This window comes from Prionailurus viverrinus, chromosome D4, assembly GCF_022837055.1.
Source record: "Prionailurus viverrinus isolate Anna chromosome D4, UM_Priviv_1.0, whole genome shotgun sequence".
In the NCBI taxonomy this organism is placed as follows: Eukaryota; Metazoa; Chordata; class Mammalia; order Carnivora; family Felidae; genus Prionailurus; species Prionailurus viverrinus.
This window is the reverse complement of record NC_062573.1, coordinates 56,786,743-56,808,038: the sequence shown is the minus strand read 5'-3', so window position 1 is coordinate 56,808,038 and position 21,296 is coordinate 56,786,743. Positions and strand designations below refer to the sequence as shown.

General features: G+C 39.7%; 2 protein-coding genes across 3 annotated transcripts in view; one reads left to right on the top strand and one right to left on the bottom strand.

Annotated features, from left to right (window-relative positions):
- Positions 1-7,326: 7,326 nt before the first annotated feature.
- Positions 7,327-16,006, bottom strand: FAM240B (family with sequence similarity 240 member B). The gene is made up of 2 exons (XM_047830760.1): positions 15,810-16,006; positions 7,327-7,420 (listed from the first exon to the last, which is right to left on the bottom strand). The coding sequence occupies exons 1-2, from the start codon at positions 15,950-15,952 to the stop codon at positions 7,327-7,329; spliced, it is 237 nt and encodes a 78-aa protein (XP_047686716.1). The 5' UTR covers positions 15,953-16,006.
- The window catches only part of LOC125150627 (immunoglobulin-binding protein 1-like), a 43,436-nt gene continuing 33,408 nt past the window's right edge, over positions 11,269-21,296 (top strand). For both annotated transcript variants that reach the window (XR_007146409.1, XM_047830759.1), the window contains exons 1-2: positions 11,269-11,353; positions 15,888-16,012. The gene's annotated coding sequence lies outside the window, so the exon portion shown is untranslated. The remainder of the gene's footprint in view (positions 11,354-15,887; positions 16,013-21,296) is intronic.

The following is a 21,296-nucleotide window of genomic DNA, read 5'->3' as shown; positions in this document are numbered from 1 at the left end:
GCCAGTACCATACTGTCTTGATTATTACAGCTTTGTAATACAGCTTGAAGTCCGTCGGTATTCACTTTCGAATGCCCCCTCTCTGTAAAGAGAGCTTTCATACTATTCTTACTTTCTAAGCTTATACTCTAAGAAACTTCTGCCTGCAGCTCATTTTATTCTGCATCCACCTCTTCATTCTTTGAAGCAGCGAGACAACAAATCCCGGGTATTGAGGTAAAAAATCTGGCAACAAGTTTTTAAAATATTAACAGTGTTTATTGTTGGGTGGGGGGCTTTGGGTAATTTTTATAAGCTTTTGCTTTTCTAAATTTTTACCATAAACATGTATATTTTTGTAATTGGAAAAAATTGCCATTATTTATTATTCAAAGAAAACTCATTATTTTCTAAGCTAATATAAGATGCCTGGTGTGAGAGAATCCTATTGTTTTCCTTTGGAATCTGTATGTTCTCAAGGAGCATATTGGCGAAGCAGGGGCTGAGGGGATTGACTGGAGCTCCTCCTTCTTCTTCCATCCTTGCTGTGGTGGTCTGGAGAGGCCTGGCTCCATGCCTCCCTTGCACTTTAGCAGTGCTTATCGTGCTGGGGGAGGGGCCCACCTGAAAGTAACCCTCCAATTTACCCAGCAGTCTTTGGGTGTTGCCCATCTCATCTGATGACTAGGACAGTAAATCTTTCTAACCAGTGTCTCTCTCCCTCTCCCGTCTCCTCTCCATTTATGATAACTCCCATGCAAAGCCTCCAAGTGCCATTGTGTCTCCTGGCTGGGCACACCCATTTCAGCTTGTCTGTATCATAAACAGCACAAGGACTTGGGTACTGGGCTGGAAGTCAAGGGCTCTTCACAGTTTTAACTTTGAATTGCTTTGTGAAAAATACACTTTGTGTTCTAATTTCTTCCTTCACTAATACTGAATCATTTGTCCAACAGACAAAATGATCTTTTATTACTACTCATTGGCAAATATAAAGCTGTGGTTTAAATTCAGTAAAGCATTTTTTGAGCAGCTGAGCTCACCTCTAAATTGGCGCAATTCAAGATTTTGCTATTTTTCAGTCTATATCTCTGCAAGGTTATTAAAGGAAAAGTGCTAATTAATTTCAAAATAAAAAGCTAGAACTTTAAAGGTATTTACCTTGAGACAGGGCATGAGGCAAATTTGCTGCTGTGTTTTTCCCAATATTTCATCACTTTGACCACACTATTATTTGTACTTCCACTCACCTTGAACAGAATGGAGGATCACATAGGGGTATATTTTCCAAATCAGGCTGTTTGCATAATCATAGTTTTAACAAAGACAATCCCTAACATCTGTAGAGTGCATTCTCCACAGGGCTGCCAGGGTTGTTTTACTCAGTTACTAAGACAAGTTCTTAGCAAGTTACTGCCCTGCTTAAAAACGTTTGATGAGTCTCCATTGCCTTTGTGCTAAAGTCCAAACTCCTTAGCCAGCATTTCAAGAGCCTCCCACTTAACCTCAACCTACCTCTCCTTTCCCTCCCTCAACTCCCCTGCTGACAGCACAGTCCATTCTCTCTTTCAGGATCTGATCTCACCCCCTCTGTGAGACCTCCACACCTCACTGAGGCCGGACCATTCATAGCACCTCACATGCCCTTCTTATGGCCATACCACCCTGACTCAGTTTCCCCCCTGTTTATTGAAGTATAATTCAATAAACAACCTCTGAATTCACTTCCGGCTACTTCTCCTTTAATCTGTTTTCCCAATTGCAATCAAATGATCATTTAAACTTGCAGGTCTGCCAAAACCACTGCTTATATTGAAGTATAATTGACAAGTAAACATTGTATATATTTAGGGTACACAACGTGATGTTTTGATACATACATACTTTGTGAAATGGTTACCACAATCAAGCTAATTAACATCTCCATCACCTCACATAAACCTTGTGTGTGTGTGCGTGTGTGTGTGTGTGTGTGTGTGTGAATACTTAAAGTCTTTTCTTTTAGCAGATTTCAAGTATACAATCCAGTGTTATTAACTACAGCGGTTGCCAGGGGCTGAGCAGTGTCAGAAATGGAGATGTTGGCCAAAGGGCACAAAGTTTCAGTTGTGCAGGATGACTAAGTTCTGGTGATTTAATGTACAGCTTGGTGACTGGCTTGGTTTTAACCATTTGTCTTTTCCACTAGATCCTATGCCCTTTGGGAAAGCTGTTTCCCAATCTGGCTAATTATCGCGATCTCCTGGAAAGCTTGATAAAAATACAAAATTTCCAGAGTCCCACACCAGACCAACAGAATTAGAATCTCTGGGAGTGGAGGTGCGCCTGGGTGGCTCAGTCAGTTGGGCGTCCAACTTCAGCTCAGGTCATGATCTCACCATTCCGGAGTTTAAGCCCTGCGTCGGGCTCTGTGCTGGCAGCTCAGGGCTTGGAGCCTGACTGCTCAGAGCCCAGAGACTGTTTTGGATTCTGTGTCTCTCTCTCTGTCTCTGTCTGTCCCCCACTCGTGCTCTGTCTCTCTCTCAAAAATAAATAAACATTAAAAAAAAAAAAAGAATCTCTGGGAGTGGAACCCAGGGATCTATAAATTCAAAAAAGTGATTCTGACCAGCAAGCGGGCTTGGTTACTACTGCCCCACATGAACCACCATCCATCCAGCCTTCCTGATGTGACAGCCCAGGTGGTTGGCAGAAGGGCAATGCACAGCGACCCTCCGAATGGGAAGCTACTGGTATCCCTTCTGTTACTCATCATGGCCATCCCCAATGTCCAGTTGGCACTGATGAATCAAAATAAACCCATGGGGGCAAACTCGGGGATATTTTCTGGGGATGACCCCCAGGACAAAAAAGAAACCTTATATCCAGCTGGTGCCACACCTACCTGCCCATCCTCTACCTAAAGGAAAGATAGCCCCATATATTTCCCAGCCAAGGAGGGGGACAAATGGGTTCGAAATCCCCACTCTAGCAACAAAGGAATGTACCCATGGATACAAGTTACTCCAGCCCCTAGGCCCACTTGGCCCCCAGGAGGCATTCCTAATGATAACTGGATCTGGTGGGTTAAGGTACAGAATGGTTCATTAGTTCCTAGGTATACCTTGTCTCTCTGGGAGCACATAGGGCGTGGATTCCCAGGGCCCTCTTGGCTCCCTCCCGGCACCCCAGACCAAAGCGAATACTTTTGTTCCTTATACCGCAAATGGTTCAAAGGAACAATTAAGAAGTCATGTCCCTGTAAAGGTTCCACTTGAGGTGTTGAGAGTTAGATGACCTTTCGTGAAAATAGCAAAGCAAACGCTTTATAAACTACAAATAAACGTAGATACATAATGAAAGTAGTATGAAGAAATTAATCAATAAACAAAAAAGCAGGAGGAAACGTTACAAAGAAATAAGCATGAAGTTCTTTAATGGGTGATTACACAAAGGAACATTTTTAGAATTAGGTAAAGCCGAGAAACATAGATGACACACGCTACAAGGAAATTGCTAACACATATAATGCCACGCTTGCCACAATAAAGTCACCAGTCTAACACACTGCTGTTGTCTGTGTCCATTTGTTATTTTCGCCGACGCCATTCATCCTTCAGGGACCCCTGGACCTGCTGGAGCTGGACTCCGGCAATTTTCTGTGAGCCCAGCCTAGTGAGAGCCAGGAAGAGATAGGACGAGGAAGAGAGGTGAGGTACATAAGGTCTTGCCTTGTACCAAGTCCTGCTCTACAGGCTTTTACATCTGCTCATTTAATCCCAACCACTGTGAGAAATGGGGGATAGTATGCCCATTACTATAGTTAAGGAAAGCATAGCTCAGGGGTTTCACCCTTGTTCCGAGGAGGTAGGTATCCAGTGGTGACAGATCCAGCTGTGCTCTCTAAGCTCATATTCTTTTTACTTAACCCATGTTAATTAAATGTTAGTTAAAATAAGTTAACATTTATATTTTTATAATCTCCATTCCTTGCTCCCCTGCATTCAGTTAACTGGCATGACCTGTCCACTCTATCTGCTCAAACCTGTTCTTGGCCATGTAGACATTGGAAACAATCTCTTAATTCACTTCCTGCCACTTCTCCTTTAATCTGTTTTCCCAATTGCAGTCAAATGATCATTTAAACTTGCAGATCTGCCAAAACCACTGCTTAGGGTATGTTTCACCACATATAAGGTTTTCATTTTTACGTAGACAAATATGTCTACTTTTTCCTTATAGCTTCGAGGTTTTCAGACTTGATAATGGATGTTTAAGCAAGCCATCCCTGCCTTCTAGACTGCTAATGCAAATGATAATTCATGAGTCAGGTTTTATAATGTATAGTTTATACACATTGACTTAGAAAGGCAAACCTTGGAAAAATTACAGTCTGACTAAATAATTCACAGATGAGGAAATTAATAAACAAACAAGTGAAAAGAAAACCCCAACACTAGTGGCCAAAGAAATCAAGTGACGTCATCCCTCAGATCAGAAAATACAAAGAGCAGCTATGACACTTATTCCTGGCAGTGATATGGGGAGAAGGGTGAACTCTTATTGACTGCTTGTTCAGATGGGAATTTTGCCAGCCTGTCTGGAAAGCATTTTATAAGTAGGAACTGCAATACTGTTTGTTCTCATTTCCCATTCCTGGGAATATATCTATTTTCTAGCATAAAGCCACTAGAATAAAGGACTTTTGAATAAGAATATTTGCTGCTTCATTGTTTGAATGATAAAAACCTGAAAATTATGTGACTGTCCATCTCTAAAAGAATTGTTGACTTTATTATGGAACATCCACATCAGGGTATAATATGATCTCATGAAAAATATGAATTGGAGCTAAATTGACCTAGAAGCATTTATTTTATGTATTGATTTATCTTTATTTAAAAAAAATTGTTTTTAATGTTTTATTTATTTGTTTTGAGTGAGAGAGAGGGGGTGGGGAGGGACAGAAAGAGAGGGAGAGAGAGAGAATCCCAAGTAGGTTCTGCACTATCAGTGCAGAGATCAAGGCAGGGTCATATCCCAGGAAACTTGAGATCCTGACATGAGCTGATACCAAGAATCAGACACTCAACAGACTGAGCCACACAGGTGCCCCACCTAGAAGCATTTATATGAGGAATGGTTGAGTGAGGAAAGCAAGATGCAGAAAAGTGATCTTATTTTGTAAAATGTTACTACACAAACACATTCACACAATGCCCCTTAGATATAGAGTGTGTGTGAGTATGTGTGTGTATGTGTATGTGTATGTCTGTGTGAATGTGTAAGTAAATGTAATTGTGAATGTGTGTCTCTGTATACAGCCATGTGAACATGGAGAAAATACAGGAAGACTCAAACCAGGCTATTAACATGGGTTACAGGGTACAGGGGTGGCAGATGGTAGGGAGTGCAGAAAAAGGAAGGGGGGCAAGTTAAGACGGTGAAAACAAAGGAGAAACAGTTAATAAAAGCCTACCAACATGTATGGTATAATCATTTATGCACTTATATGAAAGTATATATATGTGTGTATGTGAATTACAAAATTCGAAAAACTTAAAAATATAAGTCTAATTATTTCATTCTTCTACCTTAAGACCTGTGTCAATGGTTCAATCCAGAACTGAGAATCTTTTTTTTTCTTTTAATATTTATTTATTTTTGAAAGAGAGACAGAATATGAGCAGAGGAGGAGCAGAGAGAGAGGGAGACACAGAACCCGAAGCAGGCTCCAGGCTCTAAGCTGTCAGTGCAGAGCCCGATGCGGGGCTCGAACCCACGAACTGCAAGATCATGCATGACCTGAGCCAAGGTCAGATGCTCAACCGACTGAGCCACCCAGGTGCCCCCAGAATTGGGAATCTTTAGCCTGGGCTCTAGAGGCCACTGCTCATCTTTCCACCCTCCTATAAAACAGTTCCCTCTTCAGTCTGTGTCACAGACACACATTTCCCAGTTCTTTACTTCCCTGTGAATTCCTAGTCCCCTCTGCTCTGCAGTTCAATGCTCCTCTTGGCTCTTCACATGTGCCATTCTCCTCAGTCCAGGACATTTGACCCCTTTTCTTTTCGCAGATGGACTTTTACTCATTTTATAGGTCTCAGCTTAAATAGCAGTTTCCCAGTGGGCTTTCCCTGAACCGCCTATGTTCAGGGAAATATGTATTCCCATACCTGAACCCCCTATGTATTCCCATAGTTCTCTGTCCTTACTAAAATTGTATTTTATTATTAACCTCTTTTTCCAAACTTTGCTCAGATTTTTCCCAGCTATAGTTTACTGCTTATATTTTATACCCAAATTGGAGAAGAGCCTGTAGCAGGGGCCTGGATCTTATAACTATGGGGATGTGAAATCACCTCTCCAACCCTATTGCCACTCCATGGCTCTCTTAGCTGTGAGAAGCCCTTTTAGTTTTCCAAGGAAAGCAGTTTATGCTACTATATGGCATTTATGAGGGATGGATGCCTTTCCCAGCATTGTCTCAGATTATCTTCCCAGGGTCTCTCTGGCCATGTGCATTCCTTGGTGCTCAGGACTCCTCTCTCTGTCCCCTAGAGAGGAACCATGGGCAGAAGAGCCCTAGCTACTGTGACAGATAGAACCTCTCCCACCCTGCGGTCATGCTCTGTAACTGAGAAGGGGCTACAGTGAGGGTGACTGTAAATTCCAGAATGTATCTGGGGCCAGCAGAGCTGCTCTAGCACCAGAGAGCTAAACAAGACAGGCGTGAGGGAGTTAACACAGGGCACATACCAGAGAGGGCAACCACGTTTATTAAGCATTATTTTATTTTCACTGCATGTTTCTAGTTAAAGATGTTTATGAGAAAAGAATTCATATGAAGAGAAGGGAAAAATAATTAGTTCAGTTCATTTTCAAACTGTATTTTTTACCAATTATTTTCATAATAATAGCTATATTCGCAAAAAGCAGTGACAGGAAGAAAAGATTGACTCTGTTTTTCTAGAAGACCAAGGGAAGCCAAATTCCCATCTAGATCATCGCCTTTGGTAAGCTAGATCAAACATTTAGATTTCAAAATGAAAAGAAAACGTGGAAATAAATTACACTACATGGATCATTGAAACCTGGGGAGTGCTAATTCTAAGAGCTTTTTATATTAAATAACCTGAGCTTCCCTGTCCCACTGGCGGTCACCCTGTCCATGGCAGAGAGGATTGAGTTGGATAATGACTCCCATTAGCACTGGGGGGAGTTTTCACATGTAAATCCCTTACAAATGGGAAAGCAAATAGAGAGTGTCCTGCTTAGTAAATCAACATAACTTGGGTGTTAGATTTTTCTCCTAGAAGAGTGCCCTTGGTGGCTTTTTATATTTGAAGTGGATGAAGAAGGAGGCTCTCAGCCCACTGTACTTGTCTGCTTTTTCTTCTCATCAGGATTGTCCAGCATCTGTAGCCTTTTCTCCAGTCTCTGCTTCCATTCTTCTCTGAGCCTGAGGAGAGGAAAAATACAAATGCTTACTGCTTTTACCTCCACATCTGATGGTCCAATTGAAGTCTTTTGTTTTTTTTTTTTTAAAATTTTTTTTTCAACGTTTTTTATTTATTTTTGGGACAGAGAGAGACAGAGCATGAACGGGGGAGGGGCAGAGAGAGAGGGAGACACAGAATTGGAAACAGGCTCCAGGTTCCGAGCCATCAGCCCAGAGCCTGACGCGGGGCTCGAACTCACGGACCGCGAGATCGTGACCTGGCTGATGTCGGACGCTTAACCGACTGCGCCACCCAGGCGCCCCGAAGTCTTTTGTTTTTCCTTCTAACAAATATTTTTGAGAAACACATGGCTTTTACAAATTAATGAAGAAATCAATAGATAAATGAGCAAAGTCTATGAATATGTGCTTTTATAATTTATTCCTTCCTAAATTGTTTCAATATAATGTCAAACAAAATCCCAGAAGGACCTTTTGGTAGATATTGATAAACTTTATATGGCAAGGCAAAAGAAGTAGATTAGCCAAAACAATTTTGAAGAAGAAAGCTGGAGGACTCACATTACTTGATTCTGTGACAAGTGTGGCAAGACAGTATGGCACTGATGAAAGAGCAAACAAATAAATCAGTGGAACAGAATAGAATCCAGAAATAAGTATGTGCAAATACAGCCAATTGATTCTTGACAAGAGGCAAAAGCAGCTCAATGGAGAGAGGATATTTTTTTTAAAACAAATCGTGCTGGAGCATCATACGTTTATATTCAAAAAATGGACTTTAGTCTATAGTCCACATCTTATACAAAATGAACTCAAAATGGATCACAGACCTAAATATAAAATGTAAGACAATGTGGTAGAGTCCCCTCCCTAAGAAATGTTGTATGAAAAGACCTCTAGATAAGGGAAGGCAACCTGGCTATATGTTTTTGTGATATCCCTCACGACTCTGTAACATGAGACCAGCCAATCAGATTATGTCTTTACATTACCCATATATGGGAGACAAAGAAGTAGAAAATTAATAAAAGGCTACACTAGGTGGCATTCGAAGCTCAATTTTTCTAGTAGGAACCCAACTGAGACCATGTTGGCATGAATAAAGTTGCTTCCTGGGAAGAAAGGCCAGAAAGGTGTCACTAGTTTCTGTGCAAGAATCCTGCTGTCAGCTAAGGCTTCTAGAAGATAACCCCACAAAATAACATATTCATTATTTCCCTTGGATTAGGGAAAAAAAATTCTTAGATACAACACAAAAAGCATGATTCATAGAAAAAAGAATATTTGGGGGTATCAAAATTAAAAATTTGCTCTATGAATGATACTGTAAAGAGAATAAAAGGCAAACCATAAATGGAGAAAATATTTGCAAGTCACATATCTGTTAAGGGACTTGTTTCTAGAATATAGAAAGTTCAAACTGAATGATAAGAAAATAATATAGTGGGTAAAAAATTTGAACAGATATTTTACCAAAGAAGTTGTATAGATGGCAAATAAGCACATAAAAGTAATGCTTAACATAATTAGGAAAATGCAAATTAAAACACAATAAGTTATCACTAACCTCATAGAATGACCACACACACACAAAGGAAAACAAATAAACAATGTCCCCCCTCAACCCACTCCATCAAAAAAACTCCAACAAAATAAAAAAAAACCCTTACAACTAAATGCAGATAAAGTGTTGGTCAGGGTGCTGAGTAACTGAAAGTCTCTTACATTGCTGTGGAAATGCCAAATAGAACAGTAATTTGGGAAAATAGTTTGGCATTTACCATATGACCCAGCAATCTCAGTCTTGGGTACTGACTCGAGAGAAATGGAAACTTGTGTTCCACAAAAATCTGTATGTCATTGTTTACAGCAGTTTCATTCAAATCATCAAAAACCATAAGTAACATAAATGTCCTTCAAGTGGGAGTGGATCACCAAACTGTGATACATCCATATAACAGAATGATAAGGAATAGTCAGCTGACACACACAACAAGAATTAATCCCAAGTACATTTTGCTGAGTGAAAAACGTCAGACTGAAAAGAATACATACTATATTTTTCATTTATTACACTCTGGAAAAAGCAAAATCATAGGGATGGAGAACACATCAGTGGTTGCCAGGGGCTGGAAGCTGGCAGAGGAAATGACCATAAAGGAACAGCATGAGGGGATTTTTCAGAGTGACAGAACCATGTCATATCTTGATTGTGGTAATTATATGACTCTAAGCACCTGTCAAAACTCATAGAACTGTACATACATGAAAAGAAGTGCATGGTGCTTATAAATCAATTAAGAAAAAATCTACAGTAAGATGGGCAGAGGATATAAATTGGCTGTACCAGAAGAAGAAATCCAGTTGTTTCCTATACATATAAAAAGATCTCAACCAAACTTATAATTAATTAAATTCAGTTTAAAACAGTGAGATGCTATTTTCACCCATCAGATTAATAGTGATTAAGAGTTTGACAATACACAGTGTGAGCAATCTTTCCACCTGGCACTCCCATACTCAGGGTGGGAGTTTAAATGAATACAACTTCTCTGCAAGACAAGAAATCAAGAGCTATCAAAATTTAAAAAACCCCAAAAAACAAAAAAAACCAACTCATCTTTTGACTTTTTAATTTTTATGAACATATCCCATAATTTTTGTCCATGTATGCAAAAATGTATGTGCAAGTATTCTTATTACAACATTGTGAAGCCAGAAAACAAAAAACAACCTAAGTGTTCTTTGATGTGATTGGTTAAATTAATTGTTAACATCATTGTAATGGAAAACATTAAAGAAGAACTGAATGTGCTGATATTGAAAAACTTCCAAATAATTTAAAAAAGCAAGGTGCAGAAGTATAGTCTCATCTTGCATAAAAATATAGCACACATATTTATTTGATTATTCATTTTGAAGTTTTTGGGAAAGATATACAAGAAACTGTTGATGTCAGCTTTCCCTAGAGAGCAAGTCTAGGAGCCCAAGTAAGAAGGAACTCCCTTCTAATTATATATTCTTTTGTGATGCTTGAATTAAAAAAAAATGTGTTTGTGTTAGTTTCATAAGAATAAAAACAACCACAATGAAAAGATTGGGTAAATGCTTTCATTAGTTTGATAGAGTTGCCATAACAAAATGCTACAGAATGGTGGTCTTCAACAACAGAAATTTATTTGGTCCCAACTTTGGAGGCTGAAGTCCAACATCAAGGTGTCAGTAGATTTGGTTTCTCCCAAAGCCTCTCTCCTTTGCTTGCAGATAGCCTTCTTGCTTCACTCTCATGTGACCTTTTCTCTGGTGTGTGTGCATACCTGGTATCCCTTTGGGCATCCTAATCTCCTCTTTTTTAAAGGACATCAGTCAGATTGGATTAGGGCCCACACTAAAGATCTCATTTTAACCAAGTCACCTCTTTAAAGTCCTTATCTCAAATACAGTCACACTCTGAATGTGTGAAGGTACACAATTCATTTCATAACAATGCTAAAGCAAAGTAATGCATGCTTAACGCAGGAAGATCAGACTATATAATAAAGAATTTTAAAAAGTTGGATTCAATCTTAATTTTTTCACTCTTACAAATAACCCTAAAATGAGTAATGATAATACTTATTACTCTTTTCATATACCTGTCTATTTTCCTCAGAGGGATTCCTGGAGACAAGTAATTTAGAGGGTATAAATATTTTGAAGGCTCCAGGCACCTATTACTAAGTTGGCTTCTGGAAAGTTCTCACTTAAAACTCTGCTCAATTATGGGCCCAGGAAAGAATGGAAAGAATCTGGAGTGTCATCCTGTTGTTAGGTGTAGTTGTTGCTTAGCTACATTAGCAACCAAAGATCGAAAGTTGAAATATTGAGAGAAGAGTGAGGGTTATGGAGAATAATGATAAGACCTACCCTCACTCTACCTTCGATTAAATTAAGGTAATGGACATAAAAATACAGTTTGCTTCTTTGAAAGATGAGATAAAACATAGAATGGCTTCTCTCTCATAAGCAGGCAACTGCCTCAGAGGTCCTTGCATGGTTTATCTAAGAAGTGATGATTTTCTGGGGTGCCTGGGTGGCTCAGTTGGTTAAGGGTCGGTGACTCTTGATTTCAGCTCAGGTCGTGATTTACCAGTTCGTGGGTCCGTGGCTCTGTGCTGACAGTGAGGAGCCTGCTTGAGATCTTCTTTCTCCCTCTCACTCTGCCCCTACCCTGCTTGTGCTCTTTCTCTCAAAATAAATAAATAAACTTAAAAAAAAAAGAAGTGATGATTTATTGAACTTATATGACCTGTTGATATCACCTATTGTAATTTTCATAAGCTATATTTTCCATTATACTTGTTAAGTATGCATCTTAATTTGTAACCAAACTGCTGCCTTGTTATAAGCATCTCTGAAAGTTTCTATAACTGAATCTTCCTCCAAATGTACATGACTTGTCACTGAGATCTTTTAAAGCTCACTAATAAGGACTGCAGTCTGTGTATTTCATGGAACTCAATGGACTTTTTAATATAATGTGGATACATTCATTAATTAAAGGGGCTTTAACTTTTCTTGGGTATGATGGGTGTAAAAATGCATTGCTCAGAGTTGCTGCTGTGGGGAGCATCCACTTCCTTCCCTTTCTCTTTCCTGGAGGTTGGACCTATATCACGTTCTGATGACTCTCCTTAACTTCTCAGTTATAATTACAGGCTGATCATTTAGACTTAGGTGTCCATATAATTTATCATCTAAACTGAAGTACTTTTTTTTTAAAGTTTTTTTTTAACATTTATTTTATTTGTTTATTTACTTATTTGAGAGAGAGAGAGAGAGAGAGAGAGAATGAGAAGGGGAGGGAAAGAGAGAGGGAGACAGAAAATCCAAAACAGGCCCCTTGCTGTCGGCACAAAGCCTGATGTGGGGCTCAAATCCGTGAACCCTGAGATCATGACCTGAGCCGAAGTCAGATGCTTAACCAACTGAGCCACCCAGGCACCCCACTTTTAAAGTTTATTTATTTTGAGAGAGAGAGAGAGAGAGAGAGAGAGCTGAAAGGGAAGATAGGGAGAGAGAGAGAATCCCAAGCAGGCTGCACACTTTCAGTACAGGCCCGATGAGGGACTCGAACTCATGAACTGTGAGATCATGACGAGCAGAATCAAGAGTCAGATGCTTAACTGACTGAGCCACCCACGTGCCCCTAAATGGAGATACTTTTAAAGGAAAAAGGGAAATTATGATCCATAACTGTAACAAAATGATAGACGTACACCTGGACTGCCCCAACAAACCAGGAGGTTTAGTCCTAGTACCTACACTGCATTTGATTTTCCTCAGATTGTCTCCATCAGTTATTTGCAAACAGTTTTCAACTTCTCTGTGGACCACCCCTATTCCTGTTGTGTTGCTTCTTTCTGGCCATTGTCAGAGAGAGTAAGGGGCTTTCCAGTTCTGAGGTCCCTCATCTCGCCTCATGATCTCGCCTCCAAGGCCTCTGCTAGATGCACCAGTTGCCAGGATAAATTGATTCTCTGCAGCTCTGGCTGAATTCCTCTGTCAGTGAACCTGCAGGAGAGTGTGCTAACAAGCATGTCCATGGTGAAACACCTGTTTCCACTCTACCCTGCTTTGCCACAAGTCTTGCTAGTCAGATCTGCCGAGAAGAACATAAAGCAATATTGATTTTGTTCTATCAGCAAGGGTGTTGGTGGGAACTTTTAGGGTTTTTGTCTTTTAGTGTTCACTCTGAATATTTCTGTATTGTTCAGAGGCTTGAATTTGCCTTTATAAGTGGAGAGTAGAATCAAAAAAGAGCCTGAGTATTATGTATGTGTGTCCAGTGTACTTATGTATAGTGGAGTATGGGAGATATAGGCCACAGGGATAGGATAGGGACTTCAGGGTTTATGATATTCACTGGTCTGCAAGTGTATGTTGGAAGGTACACTCTTACTCTGTTTCAAACTATTTTCTCAGATCAGCAGGATTTAAACAAATATTCCAACGTTCTGCTCTTGGTATGAAAATAAATCTGGGATATTTAACAAAAATAATAACAAAACCACTAGGTTTTGGGTCCTTTTTTCACAGCTGACAAGGGAAATAGCTCTGGTTAATGAGACTCCACAACAGAGGAGCAAACAAACCATAGGAAGCTGCCTCTACTTCCTCACTCCTTAAGATTTTCAATGCAGAGGCTCTGTCCAATTCTTTAACATTTATTTGTGGGACACAATGATGAAATGTTTCATGATGAGCACATTTTGAAGATTTATTCTCTTGGTTATAGAGGGGAGAGAAAACTGCACCCACTTGGAAGGGAGTCATTTCTGAGGCACATGGGAATCTGGAGAATGATTTGTTTAAACATGTATTTTAACATTTTAAACAAAATCGTTTAATTATTTGTAAATTCATTTGTTCTATGGACCATTTGCAATCAGTTGCCTTTTTTATAACTTCATTTTGCCTAATTAGAAATGGCACAGTATCGTTGTAGAAACTTTGGAGAAGCTAGGAGAGCTCATACACACAAAATCTGCCATTCTGCCAATCAAAACTAATCACTCAGTATCAGCATATTTTCTTTTAATGTTTTTCTTGTATATACAGGTAGACTGTGTATGTATTTTGACAAAAATAAAATGATATCACAAATTATGCTTTTAATCTCATACCTTGAGGGTTCTGGATGGGAAGATGCGGTATAGGGTTCATGATGGGATCTGGCTCCCTGGCTTGTGGGCCAGGACTTGGGGGCAGAAGATGGCATGAACCACACAACTGATTTTCCTCACTCTCCTGGAATCTCCAGGACTGGATGCTCTAGTGTGTGACTCTTCTAGCATCTAGAAAAGCCTGATTTTGCTTGCTGGATAAATAGGAATGTAGCTGGAATGATGGCAGAGCTCTTCTTTGGCTAGGAGAGAAGTTATTTCCCCTCAGGCGTTAATCAAGATTTTTAGAAGTTGATGTTGGTTCAACACATGTGAACTACACATGTTTTCAGCTTAGCATGTTCAGAAACATGGAGACATAGTGCCTCGCTGGCCAGCAGAATATTTAGCTGCCACTCCACTTGTGAGTGGGTGTCTTAGCAAAATAGACAACTTGACTGAGCTGTTCCCATTTTAGGGACAGAGAACCCAGATAGTCTCTGAAAAGTTGAGTTGATCTGTCTGCTCCAAGGCTCTCACATGTGAGAGCAGGTGCTGGCTCTTTTTTTCAAAGTGATGTTGACACATGTGACACATGTCTTCTCACATAAGGATATGTTCTCCTCTCCACAGCTTCCTTTGGCTAGAACAACAAGTTTACTTGCCAAAGAGGGGAATACCATCTTTGCATTCCCCCAAGAATATTAATATGTATCTTCCCAAATGTGAGATCTCTCATAGTTCTGTTCTGTTGACTTAAATTTAGTGTACCTCATGTGCTGGGGATTACAACAGAGGCAAGGTGGGGGAAAGATTTTTTCAGTTTATCAAGATATAAATAATAGAACTTCATTTTTGTTTATATACAAAAAAGGCTCAACCTTATTTATGAGTCACTGGTTCTCAATCAGAGGTGGCTTTGCCCTTGAGGGGATACTTGGTAACATCAGGAGATATTTTTTGTTGTTACAATGGGAATGGGAGTCCTACTGGAATGTAATGTTTTGAGGGATGTTGATAAACATCTTACAAAGCACAGGACAGCCCCCTGACCCCAAAGCATTATCTGGCCCTAAATGGCAATAATGCTAGATTTGGAAACCCTGGTAAATGTGGTGACAAGACTAAATGAGTAGATGAATTAATCATGTCTTTAATTTTCTATATTCTATGATGTTTTGACATCATAAGAACCTTGCTGGCCATGGAAAGGCCCAGAGCTAGCCTTTTCTTAGAGGTAACAAAAGGCCTGCTGTGAGCATGTCAACCAATCCTAAGTCTATGGCCCCAATCACCTCTAACTTCCACATGTGAAGCCATATTTTCCCTGCCCCAAATCACCCCAGGGCTAGGTTCCATACAACTAGAGAGCACATCTATAGCCAGAGCCCTCTGGAATTACTCAAACTAGACAGTGCTAAACTGTTTACTCTGCTCTGCCTTGCCTTTTGCTCAGGAACTCCAATAAAAACTCTGGCTTAGATGTTCCCCATGCTTCTGTCTTTTGCTTCCCCTGTGGCCCTAAATAGTATGTGGTGACCCTTCCTCTGAGACCTGTGAATATAATCTTCATCCAAGTCTTGTTTTCCTTTATTCTCATGGCTGCACTGATGTTACCATACCATACTGAACATTTGCATTCTTAGAACAGTAATAATGAATAGAACTCAGTCTCTCATATTCACAATCTGGTGTATTTCTATAGAAATCTAATTTAAAAAATAGTAGAGAAATAATCCACATACTTTCTCAGGGCGCTCCTTCCCTGACGGTCTTCCTCCAGTTCCCTGTAACAAGTCTGTTTGCTAATTTCTTTTTCCCAGAAGCTTTTGAGTTCGTGACACGTTTCACAGCAGAAGACTTCCCGACGGATATATTGATTGTTCATCCCCTGAAAAATAAAAGAAAAAGAAATCCCAGAGCCATTCTAATTTTGGAGTGATGAAAGGTGAGTTTAAATCTAGACCCTTCCGTTTACACTTTTTGTGACTGTAGACAAATTACTACAAACAAATTACTACTATTTGTTTTCTCAACTGCAAATGGGAATAATAATGGTTCTGTCAGAAAATATAATAAAAAAATTTTGAAATGAACAAAAACAAAAAAGGTGTCTAATAACCCGTAAAGATGATCTTCTTCTACCAGGGGCCTACCCATTTTATTGTCTTTGAGCTATTTTACAACTCTGAAATTATAGAAAAAATATAGTAATGCAAATGATTCTTGAACATAAAGAGTCAAATAAGTTTTGTCCAGGGGAATGCAACTGATAGTTGTGTGGATACCAAGCAATTTTAATCTGCTTCTAATTCATTTCAGTATTCTTGATATCCTACATCTGTATGTTTTTTTAAAATTCTTTTTGAATTAGTTGTGATACCTTACTAGTTTTCCCATTAATTAATAAATTAAATAAAATATTTGACTAATTTATTATTATTTATTTATTTAATTTATTTCTTGTTCATTTTATTTTTATGATAGTTGTGATTTTAACTTAAAGAAAGAAGTCTTGACAGTTACTTCACAGTTGTGTGTATATGTATATAAAATGAGATGATACACACAGAAGCTCTAAACGTGGCAAATATGCAATCAACAAATGTTAAGCTCTTTCCATCTTTCCTCACAGAATAACAATAACCTCTACCATTTGTTGAGCACATAATGTGTGATAGGCCTTCTATACACACTTGCATTTGATTCTCCCTACAACTCTTGGAGGTGGGTGATTCTACACTCATTGTTCAGATGAGGAAACTGAGAAATAGAATTTGCCTCTAACCTCATAACTGAATGTGGTAGAGTGGGACTTTGAACCTAGGTCTGTCCATCTTCAAAGTGGGTACTCTTGGCTCTGAGATTCTCATCACAAGAAATGGCCACTATATCTGGAGATGGCCATATACAGAGCAAGCTCGTGTGGCATGTGTGTGTGTGTGTCCCGTGAAAGTGCACATGTTTAATGCTAAAAAGGGTTTACTTTTTATGTGAACATTGCCCAATTTCCAGATCTTAGTGGCTCTGGCAGGGAGCTAAATGCAGTGGACTACAGAAAAGATCCATCTCTGCCTGCTTGACAGGCAGGTAGATGCAAAGGACTGCAGAAAAGATCCGTCTGATGAGCACTGGCTCAGACAAGAGCTCTGGCTCTAGCTCTGGCTGGAGATTAGGAAGGACCTGGACCTTACTGTTTTGCTGTTGTTTTTGATATCTTGGAACAAAAAATAGGTGCTCAGTTATTCTTCATTAAATTAAATGACCCTTGTCAAGCTAATTTTTTTCTAAAAAAAGCTGGCCTGGAATTGCCAATGGCCCTCTGAACTATCTCAGATGCTGAGGGAGGGTCTGGAAGGCGATTTTTGTACTTTCTGAGTAGGGGATGTGCTCAAATATATTTGCCTTCTGTAGTCTCAGGAGGTTTGTGTTGTGCCTGAGAGAGCCTCGACAGATTCTGTCTGAGCCCTGCTTGAGTTCTGAAGTTCTGGCCTGGAGGTAGCACAGACTCCATCTACTAAGAGCTTATTTTCCACTTATTTTCTCCCCCAGGCTAATGGATTCAGTGCACAGAATTTGAAGAAATTCTTAGTCACTCAACATTGAAAGACTTGTTAAAAATATACATCAGAACTCATAGAACTAGAGTAGGTGGTGGCAAGACTGAATGAGTAGATAAATTAATCTTGTCTTGAATTTTCTATATTTTATGATGTTTTGACATCATAAGAAGCTTGCTGGCCATGGAAAGGCCCAGAGCTAGCCTTTTCTTAGAGGTAACAAAAGGTCTGCTCTAAGCATGTCAACCAATCCTGAGTCTATGGCCCCAACCACCTCTAACTTCCACACATGAAGCCATAGTTTCCCTGCCCTCACCTATAGCAGTTAGTTTCCTATAGATTTAGTTCAAGCTGCGGAGGTGTCTTAAATTTTCTTATTTTCCTTACATGATTCTGCCTGTATAAATGCTAGATAAGAAAATAGTGCTTGCTTTGAGCAGGGAATAAGGCATTGATGCAAACATGTAACTTAAGTATACCAAGACTAATAATGCATGACTTATACACACACTCCTTTATTACAAAATGCTCCTAAATATTTCAAGTTCATATTAGATATCTGGTATTCAGAGAAAAGATAGTTTGGCCAAATAGGTACTCACTGGAATTTTTTTCTTTTCTTGAATTTACAATTAACATTTTATTCTAAAGACTTTTTCATTAAAAAAAAAAAAAAGAGGCCTATGCAGGCACACAGACTGCTCACATCATCCTGTCATTTCACATTTACCCAATTTGGGAAAAAGGTGTGGTTTGGATATGGAAGGAAGATTTATTCTAGCAGACACTGTAGTTGCATAATTATGAGCTAGGTTAAGAGAAGCAGTTGTAAGCAGTGTGGTGTTCATACACTCAAGGAATAAATTAAATCAAAGTGAGACCTAAGGAAATCAGGCAGCAGGATCTGAAGGATCTGATGCATGCTGCCTCTACTTCTTGTTCCCTCCAAAGGGCTGTGATCTTTGAGAAGACTTCAAGAATCATAAATTTAGATACTCTCAGTGAACAGGCAGGTGTCGTAAAGGAGTAAAGCTATTGGATCTGCACTACAGAAAGCAATGGGCACTGTGGTCATCTGTAGAGACACCTCATTCAAGCACAGAACACTGTGCTGGCTGAAAGAAGGATGGCTTCCTTGATGCAGTCTGAGGGTTCCCTCACTGCCCTTCTTAAGGGATGAATTCTCTATCTGCAGCTTTGGCACTATGGTTTTTTTCTTTAGCTTTCTTAAAACCTCTTCCCTGTGCTCTCCCTGCAGGGCATCTTGAACTATTTTACTTTCTCTCTGCTGGTTTCCTTCCTACTGAGTTTCTCTGTGTAGTCCCTTTCCTGCCTCTGCACCTGAGCATGGGATACTGTCCTTATTGGCCAGTCTCTCTTGCTGTCATCCCTGAAGCAACTAGGATTGGAACTCTTCACCAAGCCTTGCTTTGCCTACTAGGGGATGTGTGGAGACAGCTGTCCTGCCTGCCAACACAACTGCAGTCCTACCTCAGTCACCTTCCCTGGTGGCCATGCCCTGACAGCCAGGATGGCCAGGGAGCTGAATAAGAGGGCAGGACTGTTGTCACTATTGTGACTTTGGGCAATAAGCCCTTCGTGTGTTCTGAGACCCAGTTCTATCATCCACAAAGTGGAGATGAAATGTGGTAATATGGATGAAAGTGCCAAATATATTGCCATTCACTCCCTAAATGTTCATATACCAACCCAGTACATGCTTGTCTTTGGGGAGCTCACAATCTGTTGTCCTATCCCTGGTAAGAGATCAAAAGTGTTAACTGAATTTGAACTACCACCTAAATAAGTTCTTGTTGTCTTTAGTTTATGCATGATATTAAATGCTTTGCTCCTTATTGACTCAGCATGTATTTAAGGTTTATTTATCTGTTGCTGGGCTGTCAGAATTAGAACTCCTTAGATCTCAGGGATAAGATGCTTCCCTTCTTGTCTGAGGTCCAGTGTTGGACTGCATACAGAGAAGCCTTTAGCAAAAGCTCTTGGTGATGAGTTTCACTCTTACATCACTTAAGATGTTATATTTGGGGATCTTTGTGGCCAGATCCTATAATCACATTCACTGAGTGATGCCCAATATGTTTAAGAATGTATATAAATAAGGCAGGGAACAGAAAATTTAAAAAGTCTATTTTTCCCTGGGAGTATTGATGAGAAACCTAAGCACTGACGGTTATTCTCTCTGCACTTGTAGCTGGTCCAGGCAGAGAAAATCACCCACTATATGCCCTATGTATATGGTGCTGCCCTATAGATGCTCCAATGAGGGTGAAAAGACATTACTTTCCTAAGTTGTTCTGAGTGGGATCAGGAAGAAGAGAAAGCCTCTGTGATCTCCTGTGGGACAGTTTGGTACTGCTTTTATAGTCACAAAATAAAAATACTATGGAATGTGAGGACACATAAACCTGTCAATTACCTGAAATCTCCTGAGTCACTTTTAAAGATTTTGAGATTAAGTTTCTATTTTTTACTGAGGGACTTTTCAAACTCAAGTGTCTTCCTTCTATTCTTGTACAAGTGATTTTTTTTCTTTTATACATCCAAGTTTGGATCTTTACATTCATCCTTTCTTAATTTTAGTTTGCTGCTTTCTTCTCACTATAGGTGCAGATTGGAGAGGAATAGGCTTCTCAAGTGAGCGTTGAGTGCTTCTGATTTATTTTTGGTCCCACTCTAATCCTGAGATTCTCTAAGAATATAGAGAACATATTCTCTAAGAATATAGGATAATTTCTTTTTCTTAATACTCAGAGAGCTGTGTTATTATTCACCCCCCATGGCTCAAAATTCGGGAGGAGCAAATTTAGATAACTCTAGTGGCCAGAAGTTCACATAAATGAGTTATTCTGGGTATTTTCATAATTAACACTTAGGAATGGTATCTGCTTCGCCTCCTTTAAAAATATATATCAGATTCACTGCATTTATCATTTTTGTATCTCTAATTATGATTTAAAAAAACCCCTGAATACAGAGAGTTACTTCTTTTTAAAATAGACAATAGGGTATTGGCAATGGATACTCAGCCCTTACAAGACAACAAAGAGTGGAAGTGAGTCCAAGGATGCAGTAGGCCTCCCCCGACCAATGCGCCATTAAACTTGCTGCCACACATTCACCTACTGGCTGGTGGGCTGCTTATCTGTGATCTCTGGCTTTATTGAATACTAACTGAATACGCTTCACTCTTCAAAGTGCTTTACATCTTGCATTCAACTCTCACAATCTTATTCTTATCCACATTTGACAGAGGAGGTACAAAGAGGCAAGCCATTGCCCAAGGTCATTGATGCCCAAGATCACTTCCATGGTGATGGAGCTGAGATTGAAACCCTACCCAGCTTCAAAGCCTGTGCTTGCCACTGTCACACTACCCAGCCAGTCAGCCAGCCAGAAAGACGATAGATCCTGGGAAGAACTGGGTCACATGAAAAGCACGCATCTGGTTAAGTTTGTTCTAAGCAATGTGCAAGTCATCAATTCTTTATCAAGGCAGAACTAGGTTAACTTTTTTTTCAAGATTATTCCAGGCTTATTGCACTATGACAAACTTCCTTTCTCCTTTCTTATACCTTGTCAGAGGTGCCCACTGTTATCAGTTTTATATGTGTCATGATAAGGACTAAAACAAACACACACACAGGGCACTGA